This window comes from Glandiceps talaboti, chromosome 21 (genome assembly GCF_964340395.1).
Source record: "Glandiceps talaboti chromosome 21, keGlaTala1.1, whole genome shotgun sequence".
Lineage (NCBI taxonomy): Eukaryota > Metazoa > Hemichordata > Enteropneusta > Spengelidae > Glandiceps > Glandiceps talaboti.
The window spans coordinates 14,015,698-14,032,854 of record NC_135569.1 but is presented as its reverse complement, the minus strand read 5'-3'; the positions used below and the strand labels follow the sequence as shown (position 1 = coordinate 14,032,854).

Sequence of the window (17,157 nt, the reverse complement as noted above, 5' to 3'; positions counted from 1 at the left end):
ATGCAGGGTAGCTCTAGATTACTAGAAAGTGGACCAAAAAGATATTTCATATAATGTTTAGCATGTCTAGATGCTAACGTGGTAACATATCATCTCTGACCCCAAAGAAAGATCTTGAGAATCAGTGCCGGATATCACTAAATTATCTTTGGCATAGCACAATGATTTACCTGTCAGACTCAACATACTGACTTGGCTGTGTCATTTTCATTTTGAATGTGAAAATTTTTTCAAACTCGTCAACCAAGTCTCTGGGCAATCTTTGACAGTAACAAAAACAATTTGGAATGTAGATTGAGACTTATTCTAGAAAAGATTAATTTTTTGAAAATAAAGAAGCATATAATAATTGCACACCAGGGAGTATCGATTCAAAATATTTAAAAGTTCATTTTTTTTAGACAGTTTAACTTTCTGTACCATAATAGAAGAAAATAAAATTTGGTAAAGTTTATGATTCCTAGAGTGTCACACATCATTTTGCAAGGAAAACGTACAAAAAATTGTTGGAATTATTTTCTGTGCACAAGTATTTGTAGATTATACTGCTGTTTTCTTTCAATATTTAGGAAATTGCAACTTTGGCAAAAAGTTACTTTTCAACGAGAACGAAAATCAACAAGGAGAAAAAATCAAAGAGAAATTACTGTAAATTGTGTATTTGATGTCTCTCTTATTTCAACCCAGTAAACATTTTAAATTGAAATCAAAACCAAGTAAACACAACAAAAAAGGTAAATAGTGAAATGTACTCTGAACTATCTTGTTGTGTTTATAGTAAACAAAAGCGTTGAACCAACGCTATGGTTTTGCAGACTATGTATTGATTACTTGGCACTTGAAGTAAACTTGACTTCTACTATCACCAATTCAGCTACCCCTCTAGGCGTGAAATACAATATTCTGGTACCCCTCTAGGCATGAAATACAATATCCAGGTACCCCTCTAGGCATGAAATACAATATTCAGATACCCCTCTTGGCGCATAATGCAATATTTGAGCAACCCTCTGGTGTGAAATGCAATATTGTGAATTGGTAACAATGACCAAGCGTGACTCCATGGCTTGACTTGGTGCGTTTGACTTTTGACCTTTTTGTTGAACTTGTCGACAAAAAGTCAAACTGCTGGACTGAAAATAAGATGTTTCCTGTCAAGGGCTTGTCTGTTCCAAATCAGAAGCTAAATGAATTTGTGGAGCAAGGAACATGAAATTAAGCTAAGGACAGGTGGAAAGTGTTTGGGTTCAGTGCATTTTGGTGTCACTTTATACGCACTACTTGAATGCCAACTGACTAATTTTGTTGACAGGGTTCAAGTAGCACTGAAATACTGGTTTCAACATGTCAGAAGGGCGTCTTAAGGAGATTTAAAATAAATATTACTCTCAAGTTGTGTACAGTTCAAACTGACTTGATACCTCCAAAATACTTGTGTAATGGAAAATGTCACTTCAGAGACCACTGTTTTTTAGTTACTGTTAAATATCTCCATGACTTAAAAACTGTAGTCTCATAAATTTTCAGGGGAACACTTGAGCCAGGGTGGTTTTGCTGCTTTTGAATGACAGGAATGAAACAAACCGATGCTCAGAGGACGGGAACACCTATTTATCATACTCCAGTTCTACACCAATTAAGTGACATCCCAGAAAATGTTGATTCTGTTTTATTGATTCTGGTTGCAGAGGTGTAAAATACTGTATTTTTACTCGCTAGGAAATATTTCCAGCTTTTTTCCTCTGCTATCTTATATACAAACCAATATTCAATACCTGTGAAGTGGCCTCCTGTTACCAACTAAGACCATATGTTTTCATGATGATTTTGACCACACATTTCATATCTTGTCTTATGCCTTAGAAAATACCCGTACCCCACATGTACAGTCAAATGTTGTAGTCAATTATTTATACATGGAAAATTTTATTCATCAAAATATTGTTTTCCATTTATATCATAGTAATATGGTGCAACAAATATACACGGAAGTTGAAAATAAGTTCAATAACTTACAGAGATCACAAGTCTGTCCAGTGTCTTTTCTAAGTGTTTGTGAGTGTAATAAAAGAAGAGAAACTTTCCTATATATGTGTACATTACCTTCATCTGTAAATTCCTAATGGGAAACCAGATCAGTATGTCCTTTAGAGCCAATTTGACATGCCGATGACTCTCAACAATTTTTTGTGATGCATCAAAATTAATGTAGAACTATCCCTTGCTATGTGTTGACCAGTGTAACCTTTAAAACCAATGTGACATATCACTGACCCAGCAATTTCATGTGATACACTAAAATTAATGTCACCTATCTCTTATCATTTGGTTACTCACAAGAAATCCATTTTTGGATTTTTGGATCATTTTGACAAATTTATAATTTGGTTTTTTGGTTTTTCATTATATTATAGTACATCGAACATGGTAATTTTTTTTTTTTTTTTTTAGTGCTGGTATATTTTATCATATTACCCATCAAGGAACATTGACCTCCAAATATAATTTTTTCATAAAATTATTCATAAATTACAATCTAATTATTTATTTAATTAATTTATTAATTAATTAAGTTGAGCATTTAGTGTATCAGTAATGTACATTGCATTTCAATACATGACAGGTAACACAAACTAATTGTGCGAATATTTGTATCACCAAGACATTTTTCTATATTTGTTGTCACCATGACTTTGAGATAATTTAATTTCTATTTGTAGCTCATTCTAGAATTAATAAGTTTCCAATTTATCATCAACGTCAAGATAATTGTATTCAGTTCTCTTGGTCAAAGATCTCAACAGAGGCTTGGAAAATCATGTCCAAAATAATTTTAGTTTTTTACTCTCTCAAACATCATACCAGATGTGTAGAAATCAGACATCATACCAGATTTGGAGAAATCAAACACCATACCAGATTTGGAGAAATCACTAAATAAATTTCTTCAGATTTGGGGAAATCAAATTAAATAAATTTTTTGTCAAAAACCACAACAGATTTGAAGAAATCAAACACCATATCAGATTTGGAGAAATCACTGTAAATAAATTTCTTCAGATTTGGGGAAATCAAATTAAATAAATTTTTTGTCAAAAACCACAACAGATTTGAAGAAATCAAACACCATATCAGATTTAGAGAAATCAAACATAGTTTACTGTACTAGATTTAGAGAAATCAAACACAGTACCAGATTTAGAGAAATCAAACACAGTACCAGATTTAGAGAAATCAATTTATGAATTATATAAAGTTCTTTTCAACACCATACTAGATTTAGAGAAGTCAAACTCCATACCAGATTTGGAGAAATCAATTTGTAAATTATATAAATTATTTGTCAAACACCATACTGAATTTAGAGAAATCAAACTCCATACCAGATTTAGAGAAATCAAACTCCATACCAGATTTAGAGAAATCAAACTCCATACCAGATTTGGAGAAATCAAACTCCATACCAGATTTGGAGAAATCAATTTAAATAAAGCTCCTGTCAAACTCAGTATTGGATTTGGAAAAATAAATAAAAGGGGTTTTTTGTATCAAATAAAACAAACTTGGAGATAGACTGTAAATATTATAACAAGCAGTTAAATAAATAGTATTCTTTTGTCATCACATAAATCAACAAAGTAATCATTTTATCTAGTTACTATGACAACCAAATCAAACTTGACTTCAGTTTGTTGTATTTTCTTAATCCAAACAGTATATAACAGAATTATATACACACAGTTGTGCTACTGTGCCAGCAATGTAATAACAGCCCAATGACTTGTCTCAATGTTACTATTTCAAGAAGTTATTGAGCCCAGATATTTGTCTTGTGATACTCTCTCAAGAAACTCTCCAGCCCAGAGATTTGTCTTAGTGTTACTATCTCAAGAAGCTGTCCAAGAAACTTGGTTTGGTGTTACTCTCTCAAGAAACTCTCAAGCCCAGAGACTTGTCTGGGTGTTACTATCTCAAGAAGCTCTTGAACCCAGAGTCTTGTTTTGGTGTTACAATCTCAAGAAGCTGTCCAGCCAAGACTTGTCTTGCTGTTACTATCTCAAGAAGCTCTGTACACAGCTTCTTGAGATAGTAACACCAAGACGACTTAGACAAGTTAATTATATCCTAACTCATAGACTTGGTTATATGTCGTGGTCTGGCAGTGTCATTCACCAGTGTGTTGAGCCAAATAGCCAAGTCTCTGGGTTAGCCATGGCTACCACAAAAAAAAATGAAGGGAAAGAAGTATGTGGAAATCCAAACCATTTTCATACCTTGGAATATTATGTAGAATTGTTTTTGAGTAAAGATAACTCAACAGTTTAATATCATGAATTTGTAAATTTTATTTGGTCTTGAACAACAATATTACAGATAGCATATATTTTCCATAGTATTATATATGTAATTATTTGAACTTGACTTTCATAAGTTTAACGAACCACATTAACTTACTTGAAATGTACATGTAAGGGAATCATCATCAGCTCTTCCTAATACAACACAGCTTTGTGAAAATCTCTACACGTTACAATTTTGTATTCTGAAGTATTTCTTAACCGTAGATTTACGTTGTATGGACAAAAAGTATTGATCATGTTGAAGGTACTGTTGTTGATGGAGGTCCAATTGTGATATGTACATAGTGATACAGAATTGTTTTGTTGCAAATACGTTAATAATCACTCTATTGAGTATAACACAATTTTATTACAATCGCTACTCGTGACAGTTTTGTGTTCCGAATTTGTAATGTTCCTGAACTGTAGTATTACCACTGTATGATAGGATAAGTATTGATCATACTATAGCAGGCTGTTGTGTTAGCCTTAGTGATCAACATAGTGATACAGAAATGTTTTGTAAACGAGCTTAACTGTTCTTTCTACGTGTGAAAAGCATTCTTATGTGTAGCAGTAAGTCTGTTTTTAAAAGGTTTGCAATGTTCAGTATGAGATAAAGAATGCATGTTGGCATGGTCGAGGTCAAAGGTTAACCCTGGGTCATTAATTACATCAGTAGTGTTACCTTTGATCAATAACACTACCACTACTGTGAGTGACCCAGCTAAAAAAAACTTAAGTATATACTCATGGAATTGCAACACATGGTTCTTTTATTCTTGTAGATTCCCACTTCTACTGGGTGTGTGAGAAAAGGTGTCCCAGAACAAGCAGATTTCTGTTAGTAGTTTGATAGATAGCACTTCTTGTAACTAATTATATGGATAATTAATCAAAAGGTGAAATAGTCTTGTCTTTTTTTCGTGTTTTGGACTCATAGCAACAGAGTTGAAAACATAGTATAATAGACACACGTGTGTTTTCTTATAGACTTGATATTGACCTTGGATTAGAAACCTTTGTAGTTCTCAAAGAAAGAAAACTTTGAAACATTTACCCTCCTACCACCTGTTGATATAGGCTATCTTCTTTTTACGATTATCCTGTAAAAAAAATTCTACTCCATCAACAACTTGAACAAATTGTTCAACTCACCAGAGTACCGTAGCCAATATCATCATAGCTGTCGTCCATAATGCAAGGTTTACTGAGTGGTTCTCGATCACCATTTCCCTGGAAGTCAAATAAAGTGTATGTACTTAAAAAATAGTAACTTAAGTATGTGTATATATATTACAGGTTGCCAAACACTGGGATACTTCAGTAGAGATATTTCTACTTGAAAAAAATTACTGTGATGTCGATATTTAATTGAAATTGTAATTGAAACGCTGTGATGCTGGATACCTGAATGATTAATCTGGATGCTAACATGGTCTCAATGCGATGTGGTCGCTATAAACCTAAATATCTGAAAGATTCCATTAAGGGTAGCATTAGACTATGGAATAATGCAGTTGAAAAAAATCAACGTAACCAAATGTTTGATAATCTTTAAATATTTAATGTTATCAGTACTGCAGTCTCAGTTTGTATTGTGATTGTCTCAAGAAAATCAATAATCTGTACTGAGGTGCGTCCTTCAGGACAAAAGGACAGACAGGAAATTAACTGTTGGCATATGTACAGAATTTTAGCAGAGAATGATAAGAAAAGTGAAGGGGTGAACTAAGGTGGTGGAGGGGTCAAACACACATTCTTTGGGACTAAAAAGGTTGTGTTATTATATTATATATGCTATGGCTGGTGTTTTCTCTGGGTAGTAAAGTTTATAGGATTTTCGAAGTCACTTGGTTAGGGTAGTATGTGAAATCACAGGTATAGCAAAAAACTTTGGGGAGTTGAGAAATAGTGATTGGGAAAGTTTCCATGAATGGGTTGGAGACTTTGTGCTTGGCAGTAAAGTTGTGTGAACATGCTTGGGTATAAAATACTCGTAAATGAGACATCAATGTATACTGCTAGGTGATGGGTTAAGAATTTAATGACAATCTTTTTAATTAGCTTACCAGTGAGTCGTAAACAACGTCATCACGTATGTCATCTTCCATCACATCCTCTACAACGTTTCCATCCATGTTGCTGCTGTTCGGAAGTCTTTGGGTACACCTGTCTAGCCAATCGGTAGAATTGTGTAATGCTCTCAGTCTGCACTGGTTGAGTGGTGTAAGGTTCACCGTCGTTCTCCCCAAGACAACAAAGGGTCCCTTTAAATTATGACTGACACACAGTCAACAATGAATTGTAATCTAACACAGAGGTCAAGCTCCCTATAGGCTCATTTGCATATCAATAGGGTATGTAAGGCACCTGGTCAACTACATGACGTCATGTCAATGGGTTACGTGTATGTAGACATACCGTACAAGAACATATAACGGCTGCCGGGGAGCTGGGTTACGTGTGTGTCGGCATACCGTATAACAATATATGTCAGCTGCTAGGGAGCTGTTGTTATTAACGAGTTATGCTGATCTGAACTGTACACCAAATACTGAAATTTACTACTAGTGATAACTCTGTGCACTGTACTCAACTAGTTTTAGGATTAGCTAGTTAAGTGTGGCTGACAGGTGGGTGGTGGGGGGGGGGGGGTAAAACATACCATCGATGCAGGTGACTGAAATGTGAAGTCATCCATATAGGATGAAACTGGGACAAGAAAAGTAGAACAAATTATGGACATAGAGTTGTAGTGGTGCAGTTTTGAAATTAACATAAATAGTTTTAAACTTCAAATGATAGTCATTTTGTTCCTCAAAATAGATTGATAGATACCGTAGATACCGGGAACCATTTCCATGGTAACAAAGGCAAGACTTATCTTAATTCTAATAATAATCATCTAGCAACCATTATAATAATTTAAAGTGTATTTAATTTTGTGATTCCTAGGGTTCCATGCCAGTGTTTTTGTTAAGGGTGGTAAGTAGGTAAAATCTACCTGAGTTCTCCAGTCATTTTATCAGGGTTCCCTACCAGAGTTTTTGTTAAGGGTAGTAAGGAGGTAAAATCTACCTGAGTTCTCCAGTCATTTTACCAGGATTCCCTACCAGTGTTTTTTGTTAAGGGAGGGAAGTAGGTAAAATCTACCTGAGGTCTCCTGTCATTTTACCAGGGTGCTACCCGTGTTGTTGTTGTTAAGGGTGGTAAGTAGGTAAAATCTACCTGAGTTTCCTCTGTCATTTTACCAGGGTGCTACCCGTGTTGTTGTTAAGGGTGGTAAGTAGGTAAAATCTACCTGAGTTTCCTGTCATTTTACCAGGGTTCCATGTCAGAGTTAGCTTTATTCCTTATGCTTAGGTGACCCAGAAAAGTTATATGAAACGGGTACACCACTCCAGGAAATAGAGACATTTTCATAAACTGTACGGTTCTGGAGAGTCATTTCATGATTTTACATCACCAACAATTATTGGTGATTTCAGAGAAACATCAAGTTGATCTTGTGCATTTGGTATCTTTGCTATGGGCTATTGCATCGTGGGAGATAACAAAAATGAATTATTCAATGGTTGAACGCTGAATATTCATGGCAGCTGTTTCACACTGAAGCGTTTTGCAATTTTGTACTCATGAATATTCAGTGTTCAACCATCATTTGGTTTTGAATCTGAAGATGTCACTACTCACAACTAGACAAATAGATCTAATCACTGACAAGTGAAAATCTAGTGTGACCACAAGTGTGAACCATGCATGTCAGTAGTAATCCATAACACATAGACACGTACTTGTAATTGGGTAATTTATTCAAGAAAAGCATGATCAAATATGCAAATGATGTTGACATCATAACATCACCTTCTCAAGTTTGAATGCAAGTCACATGTTGATGGTCGTGTGATAATGTCACTTTCTCAAATTGGATGAAATACAGCTATAGGTAGTATTTTCAAAGTTAGCAGGGAATGTTGTTCTGTATTCATTCATTTGTCTAGACGTGCGTTGCGAGATCTTCAGATTCAAAACCAATGGATAGCATCTAAACTCTATACCTCAAGTAGCAAGGATTAGTAATTTTACAGTAACAATGTACAATATAGTTGACCAGACACCATACCGTTAGCAAGATAATAATGTCTTTCAAACTCATGTATTTCACCTCAAGACGTTAATAAAAGCTTGATACGCCACACAATAGCTGCCACAATTACTGATCTCAACCAAGTCTAAATATTCTACCGACATGTACACATCTCCAAGGAGAAAACAAATCCCATTGTTAGCCCGACTTTTATGCTTTTGTCCAAGCCACTGTTTGTTCCCTTCAGGTGAACAAAACTCTTTTTTTTTTAATCAACTTTGAATTATAATAAATTAAATGCAAGCCACAGGGTATTAACTATATTTTAAATCGCTGCATGGAAATTACAACTTCGCTAGGAATATTAAACTTTGCAGGTGGTTTAGGTGAACCAGAAAGGTAGGCCGGCATCTCCAGGCTACAGAGATATTAGCTGAACCAAAGTAACTACAAACATTATACGCTAGCACATTTTTTCCTGAGAACCACAACCTATTTTGTAGCACTTAATACAGAATTTAATGAGATCGAACAAAGCAACGGAAAACTTCACAAATTTAAGATGTAACTATAGGTAACAGGGTGATTAGTTTGACCCTAATAAACTATTTTCGAGTTTTAATATTTTCATTATTGTTATGAACCCAGAGCGTTTCAGAGAGTCAGACTGTAATTTAATGAAAAAATATCCCTACCTAAGGACTTTTAGTTTTCCGCAAGATCCAAGCACACAATTATTTTTAAAGCCTTTTCATTTGAAAGGAATTAAAGCAGTCTTACACAAAACATGCAAGACAGGTATACACAAAAACAGCTTACAACAAACATTTACAATAAGCATTGTATTGTATTGTATTGTATTGTATTGTATTGTATTGTATTGTACACTTTCCTCAACAATGCTTTTTACAAATAATTTTCTTCGTAAATTTAAAGTTTTGATTGTATTTGAATTAAACATGATATATTCTCAGATACTTTTAATACAAGGGGTAACACTCAAGTATGCACTTTCTCTGTGTGTTACACTCATTTATAGCTTTCATATCAAGTATAAAATTATACTATGTGGCCTTTCTAATGTGGTCAATTAGCAAATGAACAGTACACTTTTACACTTGATATGAATGCTATAAATGATTGTGGTACACACAGAAAATGCTATAAACGATTGTGGTACACACAGAAAATGCTATAAACGATTGTGGTACACAGAAAATGCTTTACTTAGGTGTTATGGGTAGTAGTTGATATGGATGCTATATATGATTGTGGTACACACAGAAAATGCTTTACTTAGGTGTTATGGGTTGTACTTGGTGTGTTTTACTATATTTTCATCACAGCTCATCAAATGTAGACTTTCATTTATAAGATATAGCGCACAAGAAAAGAATTGCAGCACTACATTGTTATTCCATGACAGGAGATCAGAGGAACACTTTATGGTGGTGATAATTGTGTCTAGTGTTAAGAGACAGGATGCTTGTTAGGGCGCCCCCAGTGTTGTATTTCAGAAAGCATGTGAGGTTTAAGGTGGCACAAGCTGTGTGTATACATGCATATTTAGGCATAATTTTTACTGTATATTTAAAAGGAACTCACAGTATTCTACTTACTGAAGTTTGCTTAACCATCACTTGTAATTAACTGAACTCAAACCTGGTATTAGGATATAACTTATAAACGATCCAATGACATAATTTATTATACATATAAAAATGTTAGAAAATCCCTCCTATGCATTCAGTTGTTTAAACAATACAAGAAGGCAATTATAATTGTACAGAAGCCATGCATTGACATTAATATTACCTAACTCCCTAACTTCATACAAATATGTCATTTATGCAGTCATTCCACTGTCCTACATTCTCTTCAGCTATGATTGTATCCCCCTATAAAGAAAACAGGAGAATTTTTTCTAACCTACCAACCTGTTTGCTAAACAAAATCGTAAAACATTGACGTAGAAATCCCTTTAAAATATAGCAGCTCCACTTGTATAATTGCCCTCCTTTTCTTTACTCTCGTAGTGTGCCCCCTTTTTTCTCGCACTTTCATTTGTTGTTGGTGAATAGTTGCTGTCCTAGTAGCAGTTATCATGGTTCCCCTAACATATATGAACTATGTAAATAAGGTTTTACGACCGGAAGAGTATTGTGTGTGTATATGAATGACCAATGGTGATTTATAAGTTAATATGTAGGTGATGATGAGAGTTGTTCATTCTTTGACTGTTTTTATTATAGTCCAGTTCTATCATATCACCACATAACTTTACTTAGTTTTCCTTACAACTTACAAGTACAGCATTTCAATGAATACATGTTAGAAATTTCAACTCAGCACAAACTAATTTTGGTGTTGTAATTCTTTCAAAAGTGAAAATAGTTGTGTTTATTACATTGTTCAGTCTTTATTGAAGTCGTTTCTCATTGCTACAAAACTTTAATTCAGTTTCTTTACAAGCTTGATAGTTTACTGCAACTGTTCAATGAATGCCCTTAGGATATATAGATAGATTAAGTCGACGTAAACTATCAAGTTTATCGCCAAAATTCTTTAAGAGTGAAAATAAGCGCAGGACATTTTAATATACTGTTCAGTCAGTCATTATTGGTGTTGTTGAACAAATTACTTTCTCACCTTATAATTTGATGTTCACTTTTAACTTAAGTAACCTTTTTTATGTCACTTATATACAATGTATATCCTCGTTAACGTAATGTCTATGTTGTAGATAAAGGCTACGGTAATGATGTTTGGGGTTTATTGGTCTAAAGCTATCTTGTTATCGGTTCAGTTACTAGTTTTACACACACACACACACACAAACACACACACACACACACACACACAAAAAAAACAGGACTTTTTTCCGTTTTTCTTATCACCATTGAAAACTCGACAATCTCATGATTTTTTTGATAGATTTTATGCATATTTATTGAGGGCTAGCTCAGAGACTTGGCTGTTTGACATATTCAGGTGAACATTGTCAACCCAGATAGCCAAGACTTGAGGCTATGATGTGTTACAACCATTTTGTATTAAAATTTTAAGATGAAGAAAATCACAAATCACTTTACTTGTTCAAAAATGTAAATGTGACCAGTTTTTATTAAGATTTAAGAAAAAATTACTTTGATGAATTAGGTGGGGAAAAAATAATTGTGTGTTTCCGATAACATGGCCTCAGAAAATAGGGTAGGTAGATCAGGATTTTATTTTATTTTATTTTCTCCGTTTAATTGTTTTTACTTTGAAAACTATTGCTTCAACAAAAACAAACAATATGTTGGTCAGAATACCCCTTCTGTGATAGTTTTGATGAAATATGTACAGACATCATTGGGGAAAGAAAACAGATGTACATGAAGGTCAAGAAAACAAAGAATTTCTTATCTTTTTTTTTTTTTGATGTTTAAAATGTATTTCTTTAGGGTCGGAGGCTTAAACAAGGGTCGGTTGGGTTTAGATATCGGAAACACGCTCTCTTTTTTTTGCCTAAGTTTAAGTTCAAATACTAGTGTTAATACAAATCTCATATGAACCACTTTCTTTTCTTACATTTTCTGATGCAGTTTTCTGTTTATGCTACAAGTGCCACTCTAGGACAACAGATGTTGAATATCAAATACAAAGATGAACTACAACGAAGAAAAGAAATGTCCAGATTACAGAAATTATTATATGGTTTGGTATTTGTTGGTGGCAAGTGGTTCCAGGAAAGAGCTCCACAATTAAGCAGTTTGACAAGACACAAAACAGTATTTCTTGTGGTAAGTAATAAATTAAATGATTCATATTTCTAATATATATGTAATAAAATATTTTGAATTTTAAGGGATATTGTTACATATGTACCAGAGATTACTTGCACCGGTGCACACACATTCTAGCATTCTAGTGGTATTTGCACTGCAGTGCAATACCGAAAACATTATTGCATACTTGCATGCAAATGATATGCAAATGAGAACACAATTGTTTGTTCTACACAAAAGTGTTTGATTGAATAGTGTCATTTTTATAGAATTTTTTTTTTTGATAAACATAGTTAATAATAACAGAAGCCCATGCCGCTTGCATGTTAGTGTGGGTACTCAGGGATATTTGCATGAGTGCTTGCAGTGTTTTCTACTGCACTTTCACTCGCTATGCCAGTGAAAGTACTGTTGCACTCGCACGTCATGGGGTCCTGTCTTGTTATTATTGTTAGTAAACTTTATTTCAGGAGAAAAGAAAGAATGCAACAACACTTAATACATCCTACAGCTTTTTTAAAAGGCTGGGAATAAAAAGAAATAAAAAAGCCAAAAAAAAAATAAATAGAATTGTTAACTAGCAGATCTCAAAACAAACAAAACCAAGCTGACAATACTTGACATGTAACAGGTTACAATGATTTAAAAGTATAAATAAATCTGTAGAAAGGAGGAAATGGTAAAACTGGCGTACACTGTATTATAAAATTGATAGAGAACCTGAGTTTAGAAAGACAGGGGAACTCACACTGGTAGATTATGCTTGTGCTGGTATAATTACATGTTAATTTATTCTCCAATATTTTTCTTCATTCAGCTGGAAAATACAAGTGACCTAAGGGGTCTTTGTCATTACAAGTCGCTAGATGAATACTGACAACCCCTTAGGTCACTTGTATTTTCCTGCTGAATGAAGAAAAATGTTGGAGAATAAATTAACATGTAATTATACCAGTACAAGCATAATCTACCTGTGTGTGAGTTCCTCTGTCTTTTTAAACTCGGGTTCTCTATCAATTTTATAGTATAATGTATTTGAGACTAGGCCAATTTTATCATATTTCTTCTTCCTGTTAGCAAGGTTCCCGAACCTCAGCAAAAACACTGATGCTATTTTTTTTGTTTTCAGCTGTGGAAATTGATTGACATCAGTGAGAAAGGTCTGAAAGTTGCTACGTTGGTGAATTTCTTACTGTTTCTACAAGATGGTCAGTATCAACATTTACTGGAAAGAGTTCTAGGAATCAGAGCTGGATTTGCAAAACAACAGTCAATGAGACAGGTAAAGATGAAAAGAATGTAGAACAGTGGACTGACTATAATACAGTCACTTTTGTAAACAACCTAGGGAGTTAGGGTTAGGGTTGGGTTAGTATAGGAATAGGGCTAGACTCCCTAACATATTGTGCATTTGTATCATCCACAGCTGATGGCCACTGTTATGCTCTCTTACTGCTTTGTTATGGGGGGAAAATGGGAATTACAAGAGAGCTCGGTGTCTCTGTTACCTTGTTTAGGGTGAACACAGAAATGACAAGAGAGCTCAGTTGCCCTGTTGCATTGTTTAGGGTAAACACAGAAATTACAAGAGGGCTCAGTACCCCTGTTACCTTCTTTAGGGTGAACACAGAAATTACATGAAATCATCTATTTAGCACAGTTTTGTTGACATCTGTCTGAAATTAAATCAGAACATTGTCGTGAAATTGAATATTGTTGTTAAGGATATCACTATTGAAATATTACTCATGTGGCAGATTACGTTTTATCAATTTCAGTTTTAATTATTTCAACTCCTTTTGCCAGTGGATGTAACTGATTTGGTAGTACACCCTCTATAGGTAATGCAGAGAGAGGGTAACCACATTTCGCTCTGTGTACTTCTAATTCTATACCACTATTCCTGAAAAGTACACTGACCAGAATAGCCTGTAAGATTTGTAGTGTTAGGGCGCCCTCACTAGCCGATAAGGGTGGATGGAATGACAATGTATCAGACAGTCTTCAACCAAATATGTTTGATTTTAAATTGACACATTGTCAATTTGACTCAAAAACAAGTGTCTATGTACGACAAAGCTATCAAGTAGTTATAACTTAGTTTCTTTCATTCCCCTATTTCTATTTTCGAATGACCCGGCCAACTGACCTTGTATGTCTTAAAGCTAATGAATATCACAAACAAATAGATTGCCTTCTATAGCCATATTAGATGAAACCACATCACTGATGGTAAGATAACAACACCACAAACATGTGTGAAAACAATAGTTTATCACTGAAATTCATCAATTCTTCATAATTTCCATCTGACTTCAATTGGCATCCAACTACACCCCCTGATGTAGACTGTCGAGAGTCGCTCGCGCCTTTTTTTCCTACGTTTTATCTAAACTCTGATCCAGCGCAACACTACTATAATCGCATACTGATGTCGAGGGCCCTCGTCTGTTTGTTTCCAGGATCCTGGTAAAGGTACTCCCAGTTAGTTCTAAGTTATGTAATTTAAGTTAAACCCTAACCACCTTCTCGTCTGTCTATTTACGTACCAGGTCAGTTTTGAATATATGATCAGAGAACTACTGTGGCATGGATTTGCCGAGTTCCTTTTCTTTGTGCTGCCACTTATCAACTTCCAAAAACTCAAGAACTTTTTCACAAGACAGTTTTCGAGGTCGCTGAGAGCAGATGACAGTCAGGTCACAGAAAGGGCAGATAAGCACTACGAAGAATGTGTTATATGTGGAGAATGGCCAACTACACCCCATGAGATTGGATGTCCACATGTATTCTGTTACTACTGTATTAGGGTAAGTGTGTAGAGAATGTATGGCCAACTACACCCCATGAGATTGGATGTCCACATGTATTCTGTTACTACTGTATTAGGGTAAGTGTATAGAAAATGAATGGCCAACTACACCCAATGAGATTGGATGTCCACGTGTATTCTGTTACTACTGTATTAGGGTAAGTGTGTAGAAAATGAATGGCCAACTACACCCCATGAGATTGGATGTCCACATGTATTCTGTTACTACTGTATTAGGGTAAGTGTATAGAAAATGAATGGCCAACTACACCCAATGAGATTGGATGTCCACGTGTATTCTGTTACTACTGTATTAGGGTAAGTGTGTAGAAAATGAATGGCCAACTACACCCCATGAGATTGGATGTCCACATGTATTCTGTTACTACTGTATTAGGGTAAGTGTATAGAAAATGAATGGCCAACTACACCCAATGAGATTGGATGTCCACGTGTATTCTGTTACTACTGTATTAGGGTAAGTGTGTAGAAAATGAATGGCCAACTACACCCCATGAGATTGGATGTCCACATGTATTCTGTTACTACTGTATTAGGGTAAGTGTATAGAAAATGAATGGCCAACTACACCCAATGAGATTGGATGTCCACGTGTATTCTGTTACTACTGTATTAGGGTAAGTGTGTAGAGAATGAATGGCCAACTACGCCCCATGAGATTGGATGTCCACATGTATTCTGTTACTACTGTATTAGGGTAAGTGTATAGAAAATGAATGGCCAACTACACCCAATGAGATTGGATGTCCACGTGTATTCTGTTACTACTGTATTAGGGTAAGTGTGTAGAAAATGAATGGCCAACTACACCCCATGAGATTGGATGTCCACATGTATTCTGTTACTACTGTATTAGGGTGAGTGTGTAGAAAATGGCCAACTGCACCCATGAGATTGGATGTCCACATGTATTCTGTACTACTGTATTAGGGTAGGTGTAGAGAATGAATGGCCAACTACACCCCATGAGATTGGATGTTCACATGTATTCTGTTACTACTGTATTAGGGTGAGTGTAGAGAATGAATGGCCAACTACACCCCACGAGATTGGATGTCTACATGTATTCTGTTACTACTGTATTAGGGTAAGTGTGTAGAAAATGAATGGCCAACTACACCCCATGAGATTGGATGTCCACATGTATTCTGTACTACTGTATTAGGGTAGGTGTAGAGAATGAATGGCCAACTACACCCCATGAGATTGGATGTCCACATGTATTCTGTTACTACTGTATTAGGGTGAGTGTAGAGAATGTATGGCTAACTACACCCCATGAGATTGGATGTCCACATGTATTCTGTTACTACTGTATTAGGGTGAGTGTAGAGAATGTATGGCCAACTACACCCCATGAGATTGGATGTCCACATGTATTCTGTTACTACTGTATTAGGGTGAGTGTAGAGAATGTATGGCTAACTACACCCCATGAGATTGGATGTCCACATGTATTCTGTTACTACTGTATTAGGGTGAGTGTAGAGAATGTATGGCCAACTACACCCCATGAGATTGGATGTCCACATGTATTCTGTTACTACTGTATTAGGGTGAGTGTAGAGAATGTATGGCCAACTACACCCCATGAGATTGGATGTCCACATGTATTCTGCTACTACTGTGTTAGGGTAAGTGTAGAGAATGTATGGCTAACTACACCCCATGAGATTGGATGTCCACATGTATTCTGTTACTACTGTATTAGGGTGAGTGTAGAGAATGTATGGCCAACTACACCTAATGAGATTGGATGTCCACATGTATTCTGTTACTACTGTGTTAGGGTGAGTGTGTAGAGAATGTATGGCCAACTACACCTAATGAGATTGGATGTCCACATGTATTCTGTTACTACTGTGTTAGGGTGAGTGTAGAGAATGTATGGCCAACTACACCCCATGAGATTGGATGTCCACATGCATTCTGTTACTACTGTATTAGAGTGAGTGTAGAGAATGAATGGCCAACTACACCCATGAGATTGGATGTTCACATGTATTCTGTTACTACTGTATTAGGGTGAGTGTAGAGAATGAATGGCCAACTACACCCCACGAGATTGGATGTCCACATGTATTCTGTTACTACTGTATTAGGGTAAGTGTGTAGAAAATGAAT

The 17,157-nt window shown here is 35.3% G+C and overlaps 1 protein-coding gene across 1 annotated transcript in view; it reads left to right on the top strand.

Moving 5' to 3' along the window:
- LOC144451681 (peroxisome biogenesis factor 2-like) overlaps window positions 1-17,157 on the top strand; it is a 30,911-nt gene that overhangs the window by 10,941 nt on the left and 2,813 nt on the right. Inside the window, exons 4-6 of the mRNA XM_078142579.1 lie at window positions 12,018-12,215; window positions 13,330-13,482; window positions 14,753-15,010. Coding sequence (XP_077998705.1) covers window positions 12,018-12,215; window positions 13,330-13,482; window positions 14,753-15,010 — 609 coding nt within the window. The remainder of the gene's footprint in view (window positions 1-12,017; window positions 12,216-13,329; window positions 13,483-14,752; window positions 15,011-17,157) is intronic.